General features: G+C 39.5%; 2 protein-coding genes across 3 annotated transcripts; one reads left to right on the forward strand and one right to left on the reverse strand.

Moving 5' to 3' along the window:
* The first annotated feature begins 5,025 nt into the window (after nucleotides 1-5,025).
* On the forward strand, nucleotides 5,026-11,126 carry TMX2 (Thioredoxin- transmembrane protein 2). Its single transcript, XM_012936584.3, has 2 exons — nucleotides 5,026-5,056; nucleotides 10,006-11,126. The coding sequence occupies exon 2, from the start codon at nucleotides 10,006-10,008 to the stop codon at nucleotides 10,825-10,827; it is 822 nt and encodes a 273-aa protein (XP_012792038.2). The 5' UTR covers nucleotides 5,026-5,056; the 3' UTR covers nucleotides 10,828-11,126.
* Nucleotides 11,127-11,469: 343 nt separating this feature from the next.
* CFAP77_1 (Cilia- and flagella-associated protein 77) lies at nucleotides 11,470-17,964 on the reverse strand (the record flags this gene model as incomplete). Of its 2 annotated transcripts, XM_012936575.3 has the most annotated exons (6): nucleotides 17,372-17,964; nucleotides 17,240-17,336; nucleotides 16,978-17,212; nucleotides 13,052-13,160; nucleotides 12,904-13,014; nucleotides 11,590-11,721 (listed from the first exon to the last, which is right to left on the reverse strand). In XM_012936575.3, exons 1-6 carry the CDS (start codon nucleotides 17,504-17,506, stop codon nucleotides 11,590-11,592), a joined length of 819 nt encoding a protein of 272 aa, XP_012792029.2. In that variant the 5' UTR covers nucleotides 17,507-17,964. The 2 variants fall into 2 exon arrangements, with proteins under 2 accessions (XP_051067736.1, XP_012792029.2); XM_051214549.1 differs by having other exon boundaries at nucleotides 11,470-11,721; nucleotides 16,978-17,336.

The raw sequence follows: 17,964 nt of genomic DNA on the forward strand, positions 1-17,964 counted from the left end.
GCAGTATGTAAAATTCACTGAAAATAAGATGGTTGTAGTTTCTTCCCATTCCTTCGAAGAGGGTTCTTCATCTACCTTGTGACCAAGGACTATTCGTATCTCGTTATATTTGGTTAACGATCCCTATAGCTAGGCAGGTAGTACCTTGGTATACGAAAACAATCAGAAACATTTTTAGTGTTGTGTGAAGTCCCCCAGTAAACATGGGGTCTTCTCTCGAAGAAATGGATAGCTATTTGATTCGCTTCGAATGGCATTGGATCCCAAAGCTTGAGTACTCATGCAAAATATGAAGTCGTCAACCAAGCTTGCTTCGTCACACTTCCAAATTTTGACTACCTCTGTGGTTTGTGTTAAGACTGGATACAAACAAGTACTTACTTACGCCCGTTACTCCCAATTAAGCATAGGTCGCCGATCAGCATTTCCCAACCCACGCTGTCCTGGGCCTTCTTTTCTAGTTCCGTCCAATTCTTGTTCATTTTTCTCATATCTACCTTTCCCGTCGTAATGTGTTCTTTGGTCTTCCTCTTCTCCTTTGGCCCTGAGCATTCCAAGTGAGGGCATACGTTGTGACGCACTGGAGTGCTTTCCTCAATATGTGTCCTATCCACTTCCAGCGCTTCTTCCTGATTTCTTCCTCCGCTGGGATCTGGTTTGTTCTCTCCCACAGTACGTTGTTGCTAATAGTGTCTGGCCAATGGATCTGAAGTATTTTGCGTAGGCAACTGTTAGTAAACACCTGTATTTTCTGGATGATGGATTTCATAGTTCTCCAGGTTTCTGCCCCATACAGTAGAACTGTCTTGACATTTGTATTGAAAATCCTGACCTTGGTGTTGGTTGACAGTTGCTTTGAGTTCCAGATGTTCTTCAGTTGTAAATATGCTGTTCTTGCTTTGCCGATCCGCGCTTTCACATCTGCATCAGATCTACTGTGTTCATCAATGATGCTGCCCAAATATGTAAAGGTTATTACATATTCCAAATCTTCTCCGTCAAGTGTGATTCAATTGTTGCATGATGTGTTGTATCGGACAATCTTGTTTTTCCCTTTATGTATGTTGAGACCTATTGCTGCTACACTGGTCGTCCTCTACTGCGTTTGTTGTTGCGTGTGCGATAGAAGAGCCAGATCATCTGCGAAGTTCAGATCGTCCAGCTGCATCCTACCTGTCCACTGTATCCCGTGCTTCTCCCCAGATGTTGAGGTTTTCATGATCCAGTCGATCACCAGGAAAAAGAGAAAGGGTGAGAGTAAGCAACCTTGCCTGACACCGGTCTTCACTTCGAACGACTTTGTCAACTGTCCTCCATGCACGATTTTGCAGTGTAATCCATCATATGAATTCTGTATGATATTGACTATCTTCTGAGGCACGCCGTAGTGTCGAAGAAGTTTCCATAGTGTTGTTCTGTCCACGCTATCAAATGCCTTTTCGTAGTCAATGAAGTTGATGTAGAGTTATGAATTCCATTCAATTGATTGTTCCACAATGATCCTTAGAGTTGCCTTAGAAAATTTCATGAAGTTATAGTTTTAAAAGTCACAATATCACTTCTGTGTCATCTACTTAAGGGGTAGAGGTATGGTAGTTTGGGCTAGGTACCATATATTGGTTTCACAATTCGTCTTTGAGTATTTTCGAAAGTCTTTAAATCCTTCTGAAGTAAGTTAGAGAACGCTGATTTCATTTTTTAAGTCAAGTAAAGTTTTCAGGATTTAGGTAGAATATCCTACTGTCAAAATCCTGACAGATCTTCTTAGAGTGTTTTCAGTATGTTACTCGCTATCTCCCCAATCCACAATAATCTTTAGCTTGTTTATGTTTGGTTTTGATTTTATGGTGTGGTGCGGTTCATTATGTCTGTAAATTAACCAGGTCTCTGGGAGCTCATTGTTGATCTTAGTTTGGAGGTAGGGTATTTTGAGAAGCTTTCTAGTAATTGGTCAAAAGGAACTTAGCCGTAGGCTCAAGGTAAAAATCTACCAGCCGGGTGTGCAGTTGAGCGCGAGACAGACCGAATTATGAGTATGGTTGATGTTTTGAGATGTTATACTGGCCAGTGGTCATAAAATACAATCCTACACGTAACATGGGTTTGTGACTCAATAGTCATTGAGAGTTTTTAGTTGGAGTTTCAAAGCTTCACATCAGTGAAATAAGATATTTTGGCTGGTTTAAGTAAGGCCAGGATATTGTTCGTCAGAAAATGAGATCAATTCATTTTAATCCTTTGTTTCCTCTTTAGATGCATACAAGTTGTTATATTTATTTAGTTTCAGCTGCCAGCATAAGTTGATATTGCAAAAGAAAATGAATGTATGATTAATACTTCAATGAAAGTTGATGAATGAGAGTAGAATTATGGTCTACTATGATAGTAGTACTGTTCTAATAATAGACCTAATCCTAAAATTGTACATTTGTCATGCCGTAACTGCCTAATCTATAATATCCTACGTGCAAGTCACATCATTGTCTACGCCAACTCATCACATCGTACCAATCACCAATATATGATAGAGAATAAACTTGGGCTAGAGACAGAATAATATATTTAATATGAATAAGAGATTATGTTACAACACTTAAGAGTGACCACGCCTGCAAGGTTGAGCCATGCCGTCCGATCGATTCGGACTCCATTCATTCCTCCCGCCCCCTCCACCGTTGGCTTTTCTCCGCGTCAAATAATGAATATCAGTTTTCCCGGTTGTCTCGTGTTCAGCTTTGGGCATATTGTGGTCATGGCCCAATGCCACTACATGAGTACAGATCAAAAATAAAAAACGACCTAATGTTGGTAAAGAAGTGTCAGTCTTTCAAAGAGTTGAGAAGAAATTGGATACCGATTATAGTGGCAAGTCGATTGTCTTTTATATTGTTAAGAAGAGTGAGAGCTCAGAAATCGTATTGAAAATGAAATTAACTTGATAATAAAGTTACCAAACCGGCTAATGACCCAGAAATCTCTGGAGTCATCTTGCTAAAGGTGGCGAAAAGGACTTGAAAGATAATTGAAACGGGTTGTTAAAAGTAGTATTTAAGTATCTCAGTGAAAGGGACTCGATACTACAGAATTGACAGAAACTAAAAAGGTCATAAGTTTCTGTCCGTAAATACTTGCTGATTGAGACACCTTATAGGAAGACGAGAAGCTGAAAAAGCAAAACTATCAGTGCTAGGTGCACAGATAGACTCGATCAAGTCAGAAATTATCGCAGTCTTAGGAACGCGGCTGACTCAGTCCGTAGACAGTTAAGAAGGTGATTCTTAAAGTTTCACTCTAGTGGAAGTGTAAAAGCGGAGTAGTTCTATTTATCTAAAGTAATATCTCATTTACCGTTATTGATAACATATCCCGTTAAAGTGAGGCGTGCAAATTAGTCAGTTGCCGCTTGAGATGCAAAGGACAAGAGCTACTCATTGGTTTCTTCTGTAGCCTTCTAATCTGCGAGCTGAATGAGGTTATGCTAGGCAGTTTCAACACTTGATCATCAAGTAGTCTATGCTTATGCTTAGGAGGCTTTAGTATACCTACGGCAGACAAAATGTCTAGGGACTGGATTGTCAGAATATCCTTTCGAACAGAGACTACTTGACGCGGTTATCACATGTGCTCTAATTCAGCGTGTGAACTAAGCAACTAGGTGCGTTGCGGACTCCGAATCATCCTTACTTGATCTCATATCGACCCATTATGAGGATAACTTCACTTCTGTTATTTCCTACCCTTAAGTAAGAGTGATCATGCAGTCCTAGTCTTTAACTTCTATGTGGTTGTGAATAACGAAGATGTGTCGGCCCGAGCGAGACCAGATGTCTGGAAAGAAAATACACAAGATACTATGCGCAACATCTTCAGTAGATTGGTCAATAGAACGAGAGTGTCCTATGCAACGGCTTAGAATGTGTTAAGAAATTTGTGCATACAAGTTGCTGCACCACACACCCCTTGGACTACATCAAGGTGTACGAGAAATTCCCCACTGCAGTTCAGTAAATAGGTCCACACTACTCTCTGTGAGGGGAGAAGAATAATGGAGGCCTTCATGTTACAAGAGACAACATTTCAATATCGAGAAGCTCGAAGTATCTGTGTCTCGACCCTCCGCAAGTCTGGAATGTTGTACAAGACAAGCTTGTTAAGGAGTCTATGCTATACCTTAAACGCTTGTACTCGTACATAAACCGAAAGACTAAGAGAAAAGGAAATAGTTCAGCATTGTGGTGAGACAGCAGTATTGACAGTAGTACCGGATCATTATTGGGGAGTCGATTATGGTAGAGCTCAGGTATTCTCGAACCACTTTGGTAATGTATATACCGTAGAAGTGCCCTCCCTTGCAGTTCATACATCGCTTCACACACACTCTGAACACTGTGACAATGTCTTTGATCTGATAAATAAGCTTTATATAAACAAATCTATAGGACCCGATGAAATGCATCCTGGGTTACTAAGGGAACTAGAACACTTCTTCGCGAATCCTTCAAACGTATGTTTCAGTTTATCTATAACCTAGGACCGGTAACCAAATGAGTAGCAGGAAGCTACAATAAGCCATAATTTCAAAACGGGTACGTGACACAAACCTTAGAACCTCCGACCCATATACCTAACCAGCATGGTTGTCAAAAATTTAAAAAAGATTATTCAGAAGTTCTTTAGGTATAGCGTGTCTTTAGAACATGTTACTCCTGTCTCACAAAATTATTGTCCTTGGGCTCTTATGGGATCCCAAGCTTCAAACAAGCCGAAACAGGTGTTCCTTCCAGAAAGTTTTCTGCATTTGGCAAGACGTGGAGAAATTCACTGGTCCAACCTGACCATAATCGGTACACTTGGTTGGAATTACAGTTTGTGCTTCAGCAAAACCACTGTATAATATTTGCCTGGGTTGATTGAGAGGGTTGAATCATTCTGTTCTAAAGAAAATCTTCCAGTAACTCAGATATTAGAAATTGCTTGTTTTATATTTCAGACTACATAGATTGTAGATTGAAGGCGTGGTTTATTAAATTAATCGTTACAACAATAGTAATCGGAAGTGGGTATTTCCAATCACCGTTCTTCATGATAATATTTTTCACAGTTAAATTCACCAGTCGACTCAAGCTAGAACACCATTGAAAATATGGAAGCAGTGGACCGATTGAAGCTAGACATTAGCACTATTGGATCCCGAATCAGAGGTCCAGAGGTTCGAGCGCGAGACTGAAAGTCCTGGGTTTGGATTTCGCATGTGTGATCGTGGATGCTTACCGCTGAGGAGTTCCATGCTAGGATGAGACGGCTATCTAGTGCTTCCAGGTTCTCAATGATCGTCTGGCTTAGGTGGACTGGTGGATTCAACTATAAAATTACAATCTCCACAAATTTCCGTATGATATTTGTCTTCTGAATACCTTCATAATACTGTTCGTCCTCACATACAGACCTGTAGGTGACAAGGCAATGTTATTTATGGCCCTTTGTTTTTTCCCAAGAAAACTATCCGAGGAAACAAAAAACAATAGTCAAAATGTCGTTTTTCCTTATCGCGGAGCAAGTAGTGCCTATTTTCCCCAAAAATTTCTTCTTGAGGGGGAAATCTCAAAGTTAACACTTCTACTCCCAAAAATTAACACCAGATTGTGTACCTTCCCCCAGAATTGGTGTTATGACATCAAAACTTTTCTTGGAAATATTGTTCTTGATAATGGCTTTACGGCTTTGTGACTGGGTTTATAACATTTTCGAATATCAGTCACTTATTATCTGATCATGAAAACGCTACAGTGTTGTGGTGTTTTTGAAACGCTTAATTAATTATGTCTTTGCAGAACGGGAATTTGTTACTCGAAGTTCAATAAACAAACATTATTCTACCATATATTTTGCTCACTTGTCACGATACAGGTAGTGTCTGTAGTGCAGTTCTCTGAAGATCTGGTTATTGTTAGTCCGATTTTTCCAGAACATTAATTGATAAACGATACTTGACTTTTCTCACCATTACTTTCTAACAACAGGTTTTCAATCTCTCCGCTCCGTTCACTGACCTATGAGAAGCATAGAAGTGTGGAAACTTCCCATCTGTGACGGTAGGGCCAGCAAACGTTTACCTGGGGTTCGGTTTTTACTTATCATTTTACCAGCATAATTTAAGAAGTGTAAGTAAGGATCTGAACAAATTCACAGTAGGAGTCGAAAGTCATCGGCAAATCACTATGATGTCAAAAATGATCCTGTGTATATCAAATGTCTACCAATTAATAGACATTCTTTTCAGATTCTTCATTGACCTTTATGAGCCGATTGTTTATCAAGTGATGATTGAAAACCTTTTAGTGACCCATTTTTGGCATATCTTGGTGATATAATATGCCAAGTAAACCGTAAAATTAGAAGGACCGTCATCTTGAAACAAAGATTTCGTTGCTAAAGCTTCATTTGAATTCAGAACTAGGTAACTATTTCCCCGCACATGGAGCCACGTAGTGTCATATTTTTAAGTCGTTAACTAACAATGAGAAATATTTCACTCCTTATTTCTACTTACTGATTACTGATATGTACGATATTTGATACCCACATCGTAAATGTAAGTACTTTTCGAAAATTACGTCAGCGTTTTGATCTGTCCCTGTGTATTCACCGGGATACTTGGCATTTTGTGAGAAACTTAAGTAGAAAACATTTCAATACCTAATTGTTGTTTCTCGCATCTATCTAGACTGATCTGTTAATTATAGATCGCAAAGTTATGCTCTAACAGTTTGCAGTATTCCTGACTGTGCACTAAATTCATAATTCCAGTGTTGGGTTAACATGCTTATTCCAATGTATGATGAGTTCTGCCACCAGTTAACTGTTCTCCAGAAAGTGCGTTCGACAGATATTGTATTACTAGTCGGAGACTTAAATGCTCATGTTGGGCGTCTAGGCACAGAAGAGAGTCGTTTAGGTGGCCGATGTAGACTTGTTGGTCGCAAGACAGATATCGGGGACCATCTACTGCAACTGTGCACAGACCACAACCTGTTTCTGGATAGCACTAACTTTCGGCACAGTCATCGTCGATGTGCCACCTGGTGTCCTCTCTCTGCATCTCAAGCCTGGACTCAGATTGACCACATCGCGGTCAGCTACCACTGGTCTGGTTGTGTGCAAGACTGCCGCTCCTTTTGGAGTACCTATCTGGACTCTGACCATGCCTTGGTCTGCGCCAATCTTACCTTACTTTTCAGTGGACGACGAAGTGACCGCCACCAACGGATTGATATTAGCAAGCTGGTTGCAACTTCTGTTGCAAGTAAGTATCGAACCGAGCTAGTTCTAGGCTAGCTACCACTCCACCGAAAAGTATAGATGAGCATTGGTTGCAATTGCATGACGCCATGAAAATGGCGGGTACAGTCAGTTGTGGGTTTGCGAAACGTCCCACTTTTAAGCACTGGATTTCTTCAGGCTCCTTACAACTCATTGAAGCCCGTCGGTCTACTCCGGGTGACCGTGAGTTTGACCACAAACGAAGGTTGTTACGTAGTGAAATTGGGTAAAGCTTGCGTGAGGACCGAGAAGCCTGGTGGTCGGAGCGTGCTAATGAGCAGCTGCATCTGGTAACTGCCGGAAACTCTTCCAACTCCTCCGAGCCACTGGCAGCAAGAAGTCTTGTGTGAGCGAAACAATCTGTGAGGATGACGGGATGCCAATCACTAACATCCATCGACGTCTTGGACGATGGGTAGAATTCTTCGAAGGGCAGGTCGAATGGCCTGTTGCTCCGGCAACATCGGTCGGACTGTCCTCCCCTCTACGACCGGTGACGACTGATCCACCTAATGAGGCGGAAGTCCTCAAGGAACTCCAACTCTTGAAGCGCTACAAATCACCTGGCCCAGATGACTTACCTCTGACTCTTTTTAAAGATGGTGGTGACTTCCTAAATAAGGAACTGACGACGTTGTTTACAAAGGTATGGGAGCTAGAGAGTGTACCAACGTCATGGAATGAGTCGATAGTTGTCCCAATCTTTAAAAAAGGTTCACGTCGTTCCTGTAACAACTATCGGGGGATAAGAGTACTTCCGATTGCGTCCAAGCTATTGGCTTCCATCATACTTCGTAGGTTGTTCAAAACCCGCGAAAGATTGACTCGCGATAAGCAGGCTGGGTTTCGTTCTGGTCGAGGATGTATTGATCATATCTTCACCCTCCGCTAAATGTTAGAACACCGCCATACTTTTCAAAGGCCAACAATCGTAGTGTTTCCTGACATCAGGGCTGCCTTCGATTGGTTGGATATGACTGTTCTCTGGGATTATCTGTTAAAGAAGGGTGTGCCTGAGAGGTTTATTAACATTCTAAAAGCCACATATACAAACACCTCAGACAGAGTGAGGGCATACAACCACCTTTCTCCATTGTTCCATTCAAGGAAAGGGGTTAGACAGGGTTGCTCAATCTCGTGGTGAGATCAATGCACGTATAGTGAAATCCAGAGCGGCGTATGCCAATCTGGGCCATCTTTGGCGCCTTCGTGATGCTAGTCTGGCTGTAAGAGGTCGTATCTATAACGCGTCGGTGAGAGCAGTTTTGCTTTATGCTTGTGAAACCTGGCCTCTCCAAGTTGAGGATGTTAAACGATTCTCTGTGTTTGATCATCGTTGTCTCCGAAGGATTGCTGACATCCAGTGGTAACACCATGTTAGTAATGCAGTGGTTCGGTATCGTGTGTTCGGACACAGAGACGGTAATGCAATTGGTGTCACCATCTTGAAACACCGACTTCGGTGGCTTGGACATGTTGCACAAATGTCATCCCAGAGAATTCCACGTCGTGCATTATTTGTCGACTCCGGGACTGGTTGGAAAAAGCGGAGAGGTGGTCAGTGTATGATAAGTTATCGTGGTATGGAAGAAAGCTGTAAAGGGGCTGGCTTGTGTCGGTCCTTCAAAACTCCGTGGTTGCGGTCCAAGAGATGGTGCAAGGCAGATGTTAGAGACGTTATCAGATATGGCTCGGAATAGAAGCCAGTGGCGATCCTGCTGTAACCTTTTTTTATTTCATAAAAAGTGGTTGTATCTTCCTTAACTGAAAGAATTCTCCTGGTTGTACCTTTCCGTTTCCCCCATTAATATGATTATTTCACTACCTTACACTAATCTGTGGTTGTAGTTGTTCTTTTTTCTTTTACGCTCCTTACTTTCCTTTTTCTCTTCCCATTCTCATTGTTTTGTTTGGCGCATATATATATATATATATATATATATATATATATATATATGTACGGTGCCCCCTTATACCAAAATTTATGTTCAAATAAGTAAATAAAATAAATAATCTACATTTCAGTCAGTTGGTTGACTGCTTAAATAAATTGGAAAACCACATTGGTTTTCTTGTAGGATTCTGTGGCCGATTGTGATTATTTCTTGGATCAATAATTGACATTTTAATGATTCCTGATTATTGAGGCTTTTGAGTGGTCCTGTATCTGACTCCAGTAATATCGTATGATTATTATCGAAATAGACATATTGCCAGTCGTATATAATTATCAACTTGCGTTGATGAATAACGGCATCAAATAGGTCAAATACGAGAATGGATTTTTGAATACGTATATTTCGTACGGTTGTTGATCAAGGCAAATGATCAAAGAAATAAAGCGAAGAAGGCGAAGGGAATAAAGCGAAGTGAAATAACGCTCAGTGGAGATGGTATGTGAGCCAACTCAATTTAACCAAGAGTGAATCAATATTTATAACCGAACAAAAATAAGTTGCAGACATGTAATGAGTAAGGTAGAAAATGAATACACATACGCTCATACGGAAACAGTCAAGGCTGATAAGCGAATAATTAACAAGGTCAAAACGTGACTCAAGAGGAAGCTAGAATAAGTTATGTGGGCTTAAAATAGTAGCCAACACTACAGCTTCGATCTTATCACTTTGATGCGACTCCATAATTCATTTATAACATTTTTATTTCCTTCTTTTAATTTTACAGATGAAACATAAGCGGGATTTAAAGCTACTACTTCATCCATACTTTATCGTGAATATGCTACTTAGCGCTCTTTTTTTTATATCAAAAACTGTCCCATTGTTTTGTACATGGATGTATGATGATTGTTACATCAATCTCCAAGAATATGAAATGTTGATATTTTTAGGAAGCTTCGTCGCATTGCGCAATAAGCGACAATTCTCTATTCCCGATTATCTTGCTCATTTCTACATGTTTGCTAAAATCGTTAGTCTACTTATGTTCTGGAAACAGAATGTTGTATATGCCATATTATATGGTGTTTTATGGTTAGTGCAAGCCTGTTTTTTACAACAACCTGTTTATAATGGGCCCGATAAAGTTTTATACTTGCGAGATACTACCTTTGAACAAGAAGTTATTCGTGGTAACCCTAAGGTAACATGGCTCGTTGCTTTTTATACTGTGTGGTCACCTGCGTGTACTAAACTACAACCTATTTTTGCAGAACTGTCAGAAGAATTCGGAACAGATCTTATGAAGTTTGGCAAAATCGATGTAATACGATATCCAGATGTCGGCGTCAAACATAACATTGATACATCCTCCTGGTCTAAACAGCTTCCTACTCTGATTTTATTTCGTCAAGGTCATGAACTGACACGCAGACCAGCTATAATCAATACACCTAAGAAAACAGTACAGAAATTCACATTCACTTGGGATAATATGATCAATGCTTTTTCATTAAATGAAATATACACTAACCAGAAACAAACTTCTGGCGCTGCAAATCAGTGTGGTTCAGCTGGTTCAACAGATAAAGATAAGAAAAACCTGTGAAAACATACGGTTTCATCGAGTTATTGTGTTAGGTACTTTATCTAGTCTTTCTTATATCTTTTATTTGAACGACCTGCATCTGTAAATTAATTTCACCAGTTAATTTTTTCGCACAATGTTTCGGTACTCAAAACCAAATTTTTACTCAGTTAAATTGACTTCCATAGTTGAATGCCTTGGTTTTAATCCTTAGTTACTTCTGTCTTAATGCTTTGTACAAATTTAAGTACTCTTTAAATGTCTTATATTGTAAAAATGTTTTACTCTGATTGATAAACAGCTTGCAAGCATGCTGTTGATAGACTAGTTGTAACCAGGTATTTTTTTAAACTTGTTTACTGATCATGTGTCGCATGACAACAGTTATTACTGTTTAAAGTAAATTAGATAAAATAAGATGTTAACTCATGAGTTGGTGGATGAGAGTCTTATGTTTAGACTGTTGAATCACTGTTTCCTTAAGAATAGTTCTGTCTAGTTACAAAACAGATATATCACATTTTAAAGGTTCATTTGCATTTAGTTTAGTTTCACTACAACATAGACAATATTTTGGTGAGATGCACTATCTCGACCCTTATTTACACAGAATGCGGCCCTTTTATTCTTATCGTACCACCAAAAAGCTTTGAAAACTGATAATTAAATAATGAAGTTGTTGTTTTCAAGGTAAACAACTTTGCTGCAGATTTCTAGTTTACTTTGGGCTGTTTCCTAATAAACGTGTTTTTCGTAGTTCTGCAGCATAAAGACAAATGGTTTTTATGCACATTCTCCTGTACGTTGGATTCCATGACCATGTAATCCGATTCGTGATATCTTACTGCTTTTATCTTTTTCAAATGCAAGTCTTCGACATTCTTCGTTTCTAAATGTGTTTATCCGCCCGACAGCCTAAAATTAAAATACAGAAGTGGTTGTGTTTAAACAATATAGATTAAAATAATTTAGTCATTACTCATTCGGAATAAACTTAGGACCCGGGATGATTGTACACCAACCCCAATCATCCAACACCAATGTGATATTCACAAAATGCATTGCAAACAAGTCTAAATCATAGTATCATTAATACTAAGAATGCTAAGTACAAGGAATATTGTTTGAATTAAGTGAATGAATTCTTGTGATGAAAAGTATGTAACGGTATTGAGACTTTAGATGAGATTTGATGCATCTCCGGTCGGTAATCACGGTTATCCCACTAACCTGTATTATTGAGTGTCCAACGTCCCTATACTGTTTTAAACAAACATATTAGTCAATATTGGAGATATTTTGCTGAATAAGAATGGCAGTTGGTTGATTTCTAAAAACAAGTGATAGTGTAATTATCTGTCTGGCAAATAAGTTGCTTACTGTCAAAGGAATATCGATTTGTCAACATATTTTCACACGCTCTGCTTTTGTATACACACACTAGCTTTGTTAATTCAGGTAAGAAGGTTTAGGAACACCATTCTAGTTCCCGTAAATTTCAGTAACAATAAAAAACCGTAAAATAATCATTAGGTAGTGAGTTAGTATACATATATAAAAACAAACATTAAGTTGAAGCAGTGTATTTTTCTCCAAACAATAAGTCACAATTTCTTCCAGCTAGATAGGAAGTTCCATCTGACGACATGTGGTCGAGATGGGTGGGGATCTCACACTGCCAAACTTTTCGCTTTCAATTACCTTTGAATTACTTAAGTACCAACTGTCAAAACTAGTTATCAGACATCAGTTATTGTGTTCACTGACCAACTTAAAACTCTATGACTTTGATCTTGGTATACGTGATTATCACTTCAAAGTCAGTGGTGATCACAAACCAGTTACCCAATCCTTTTGGCTGGCGAGGATTTAGTTTTAATCGTACATCACTAAGTATTAAATTTCAATTTTTTCGCAATAGTTTGTCAAATGCCATTGGCTTATTGAGTTCACTTAGAATTATTACGATTTGTGGGGTGCTCCTGTACATGTCAAGCAGAGCATTTGTTTAATTCTTCTGGTCTTACTAGCCACATGTATATCTCAGTTCAAGTAGATTGTCTAAACATGAGGATTTAAAAGTTTTTGTAAACTTACATTTTGTTCAAACCTCTTCAACTTCCAGAAGCTCTCTTCTTTGTTTTTCCTCATGCAATTTCTTTTAACCATCGCATCTGTGTCAGGATGGTTAACTCTTCTGGACATGCTCTGAGTATGAAATGTTATTTAATAATACATTTCATACCGTTAGTCCAACTAATTTTGCTTCTATTTTGTCTGATTTCCTCATCTGTGCATCAATCCAGTCTTTTTGATATTTGTTTGAAAGGATTTCTTGAATTGGCGTAGAGGCTCTAAAAAATGTGAAAATTAGGTTTTAATGGAGCATGAATTTTCAGTAGTGGTAATAATTACTATGCATGTTTGCACCCTTGAGTATTTCTAGATCACAACATATTCAGTCTGTACTGGTCTTAGTTTTCTACTGCGGTTGTAATGCACCATACTATAGATCTTGTTGGGTCCGAAACAGTCTTTTAGCAGATGTGGCCATTTGACCATGTAATTGACTGATGATGGTTCGGATCGCGATTTTTGACAATAAGTGTTTGAAGTCGATCTATCTGTGATCACAGACTGCCGGACAGGGTCCTAAACTCTCAGTGTAGAAATACTTGTCTGGCTGACGACTTTATCCTAAGACACATCTGTTCTTGGAGTATGGCAGAATGTTGTCTCATCATTGGGGACTTCAACGCACCGCATATCAACTGGATAGAGCTTACAGCTCCAGGTAGTGGTTTCGATAGCGACCTTTTATCTACCGTTATTCAGTGTGCACTTGTACAATGTATCACAAAACCGACACATATTGATTTGCAACATGTTCCGTCACTGCTGGACCTCGCCCTCACCCACCACTCTGAGGATGTCTTTGATATCCAGCACCTTCCTCCACTAGTGAACAGTGATCACGTTGTAATTCACTTTAAGTTTAGGACGCATGGTATACAATTCGTATCTGCTCCACCCCGTCCCAATATCTGGCGAGCTAATATTCCGGAAATCAGAAACCGTGCTATCTTGACCGATTGGTCGGTCGACGCGGATGGATTGATCGAAGATGAATGGAATAAGTTTAAGGCTACATTGGAGTCCGTAACGTCGCCGTTTATCCCATGGTCAGCACGTAAGCTATCACATTGCCCTCCATGGATTAATAAGGAAACCCGGAAGCTGTTAAAGCGTAGGAAACATTTCTGGGACTTATTCTTGTTGACAGGTCATGCACCATTTAAGCGTGAGTACCAAAAATACCGTAATATCTGTAAGAAAACCATAGCGAAATCCCGTACCACTTACGAACGACAGTTAGTATATGATAGCCGTACTTGTCCGAAACGATTGTTTTCGTATGTTAAACGGCAAATGAAACGTAGTGGTGGTATTCCCCCGTTGCTGTTACACGAAAATTCAGAATTACTAGCTGAATCAGATCGAGCAAAAGCTGAGACTTTTTCAGATTATTTTAGCGAAGTCTTCTCTACGTTTATTGTAAGAAATATTTGTCCCACTCACACCGAGATACCAACCATTGAATCTGTACAGGTGACTGAGGAAACTGTCCTTCCGTTGATAACTAACCTCAAACCTGGTAAGATACCGGGCCCTGACGGGTTACATCCACGGTTGCTATCATCTCTTGCGGACATTATTTCAAAACCGCTTGCGACACTTCAACATGTCCCTCTCACTCGCTCAACTCCCTAGAGATTGGAAGGACGCTATAGTTAGTCCTATATTTAAGGACGGTCAGCGACAGATAGTATCTAACTACCGGCCTGTCAGTCTAACTAGCATAGTCGTTAAGTTACTCGAAAAGATAATTCGGGTTAGGTTGCTAAGCCACATAGATTCACACAATCTGTTAGCTCCTGAGCAACACGGATTTCGTAACAAGCGTTCTTGCTTGACTAACTTGCTTATTGCGAGGGAGGATTGGACAGCAGCCCTAGATCACGGTCTGTCTGTCGACGTGATATTCATAGATTTTAGCAAAGCGTTTGACAAGGTTTCACACGTAGGTCTTATGCAGAAGCTCACGAGCTTCGGAATAATAGGTACTGTACATGAGTGGATAGGAAATTTCTTATGTGACCGCAGACAGAGTTAGGGTCAATGGAACGCTATCCGATTGGAAGCCGGTCAAAAGTGGTGTACCCCAAGGCACCATCTTAGGCCCTCTGCTCTTCCTTCTCTACGTTAATGAGTTACCACTGTTACTTAGGTCGTCGACATTATTGTTTGCAGATGATGTAAAAATCTGGAGAACAATAAAAAGTGCGGCTGATCATGTGGATCTTCAAGCTGACTTAGACGATTTAGTTAGATGGGCTCGAGAGTGGGGCTTAGAAATCAATGCTAGGAAGAGTGTACTAATGCACGTCGGTCACGGTAATAGTTACCGTTACACTATTGAGGGTAAACCTCTTCCATGCGTTCAAGAGCATAAGGACTTAGGAGTAATATTAAGTCATGACTTAAAAACAACTGCGCATTGCAAAGCAGCCGCTGTCAAAAGTTTTCGTGCGTTATGGTCACTTCGCCGAGCGTTCAAATCTTTTGACGAGGAAACGTTTCGAATTTTATATCCCATATATGTTAGACCACATTTAGAGTACTGTATCCAAGCAGCTAGCCCGTGTCTAGTAAAGGATACTAACTCCCTTGAGCGTGTCCAGCGTGTGGGAACGAAATTAGTGAAGGGTCTTTCTAGACTCCCTTACGATGAGCGCTTAAAACGCCTAAATCTTTTCCCCTTGTCGTATCGTAGGACACGAGGTGACCTTATACTGGCATTTCGTATCTTCAATTATGATTTGGGTGTTAATATGTCTTATCTTTTTGCTCCCTCCAGCACTAATAATCTCCGAGGTCATAGCAAGAAGGTTCATAAACCACGATCTAATAAACTTAAACTGGGATCCCGTTTTTCTCATCGAGTAGTCAATCATTGGAACGCCTTACCCGAACAAGTGGTATCAGCCCCATCAGTGAATACTTTCAAGGAAAAGCTGGACCTTCACTGGAAAGCAATTTGTCAGGATTAACACAGGTTCATCAACCTACTATCCTTATTACTGAAGACTGAAGACTTGAAAGTTATAAAGACAGCCAGTAAAAAGTCGTGCTTTTGTTTCACTGCCAGTATCTCCAGCATGCTAAGTAATCAACAGACTCATGCACTCTCAGCAGATCTTTTAAGTTCTCTTACGAAAAGTGAGATAGTTCTGTTCAGCTGCCAACTTCATTGTCACGGCTGTTACAAATATAATGCGGTGCTGGACCATTGATAATATAAGATTATGGGGAGTTTTCAGAATAGCTTTTTCTATTGCCCTAGTTTGCTATCAGGGTTCCTTAAAAAAGGTAGCCCAAACTATCAAGTGAGTAGTTCGTTGTAATCCAGATGTTTTTTGAATGCTGTCCGTACACAGTTTTTATGACTGTAATCTAAGCATGCGAATTGAATTATAACTAAAACAGTTAGATTCGTTCCTGTGGTCGATAATAATGTTATCAATCGTGTTGAATTATTGTCGTCGTTTACTAATACTTCTTCCATGAAGAAGTACTGTTCTTTCATGAGCGTAGAAACTTGTTCTAAATTGTTTTTGATAGCTAAAAGGATATCAATATGTGATGTAGAGCGTCTTCAGAATTCAACGGACGTCTTTTCATATTGAGACTGGAATGTTTTAAAAGAATAAAATTGTAATCTCTTTAGTACTGGGTTAAATTTATCCAATTTCATTTAATTCCTTAGGAACATTTGCTGGTAATATTTCTGTCGAATGTGCCACACACACCTGTTGTTGGTTGGCAAATCTTACATGTAGTTTAAAAAGTGGGGAAAACTTAATTCATTCAGTACCTCAACATATCAATAAAAGTACACGCATAGTCTTCTGAATATTCCCTTGTATTTGGGGTGTCGAGTTCCACTGGACTCAACGGAGTAGCCAACGCAAGCAATAGGTGAATTATTACTGAGCAAATAAAACTGTATAACAAGACAAGAGCTGGATGGTGGTTAGAAAAATAAACAGATGGGGTCGTACTTATTTCGACGAAGAGTTATGTCTGAATAATGGTATTAAAAGTACTCACTTGTTAGGCATACCATGAGTGACATCCAAATGTAGTTTTGGTGACTCCGTTCTTGATCTGCGTTTCGCTTGCTTCGATCTCAATCTATCGTGTAACTCCCTAAAGTGAGTCATTTCCTTGCTTGTTGTCACTCCCTGCCTTACACTATCACAGTTTAGTGCCACGAAGTCCCGAGTTAGATATATATGGTCATTAGACTTCTGACGAATTGTGGTATCATCAATCCAGTGAAGGGCTAAAAATAATTAAGGGAATGACATACCATCAGAGACACCACTGGTTTTTACATTTTTTATTCCGTAAGTGAATGGTGGGGGAGGGACTTTTAGGCAATGTGTATCACTGCGTCCTAGAATTGACTTAAAATAGTAATTGACTTAAAGAATAAATCTACTCGCTGAAGTAAAACATTCTTGCACATGCTCTCTCTTTTATCGCCCAAAAGATTGGTTGCTGTATATTGCCACCCTCTTGAGTATTCAGGCTTACCAGTCTTCATATTTGTAAATGTGTCGCTGGTAGTCAGCATGACAACTGAAAATCTGTTGTGCTAAACAAAACCTGTGAAAGTTTGTTACACAGTTTTCTGTTAGATAATATGTCTTATACCCTGGGTGCGGTTAGTTTCCCTATATGATGACATTCCATCATAATTTTAACTGTGAGGTTTTAGATTTGTCGATCAGCAAATAAATGAGTGGAGAAGACTTATGGACGCACCGACCAGATTTAAGAAAACAGATCATGGATTTTGGCTCAAGATTTAATCATTTGTATAGCCAAATAGCGTTCTGGGACCTGATGCCATTTCGCAATGAAAACTTTAAATCTAATTCTTAACCCTAACCATCAACTATAAATCATAATGCTTTTTATTCACCTTCTCAAGGCCTAATTCACGTCATTCAAAGGTTTTTCACAAGTCTTAGCTTCACCGAGATGGACAGAATTAGTGTACACTGATGACGGTTAATAAAAGCTTAAAAA

Source organism: Schistosoma haematobium, chromosome 2 (assembly GCF_000699445.3).
Source record: "Schistosoma haematobium chromosome 2, whole genome shotgun sequence".
In the NCBI taxonomy this organism is placed as follows: Eukaryota; Metazoa; Platyhelminthes; class Trematoda; order Strigeidida; family Schistosomatidae; genus Schistosoma; species Schistosoma haematobium.

Bases quoted from the DNA above. Each gene is read 5' to 3' on its own strand.
- TMX2 (XM_012936584.3), top strand. From the start codon at position 10,006: ATGAAACATAAGCGGGATTTAAAGCTACTACTTCATCCATACTTTATC.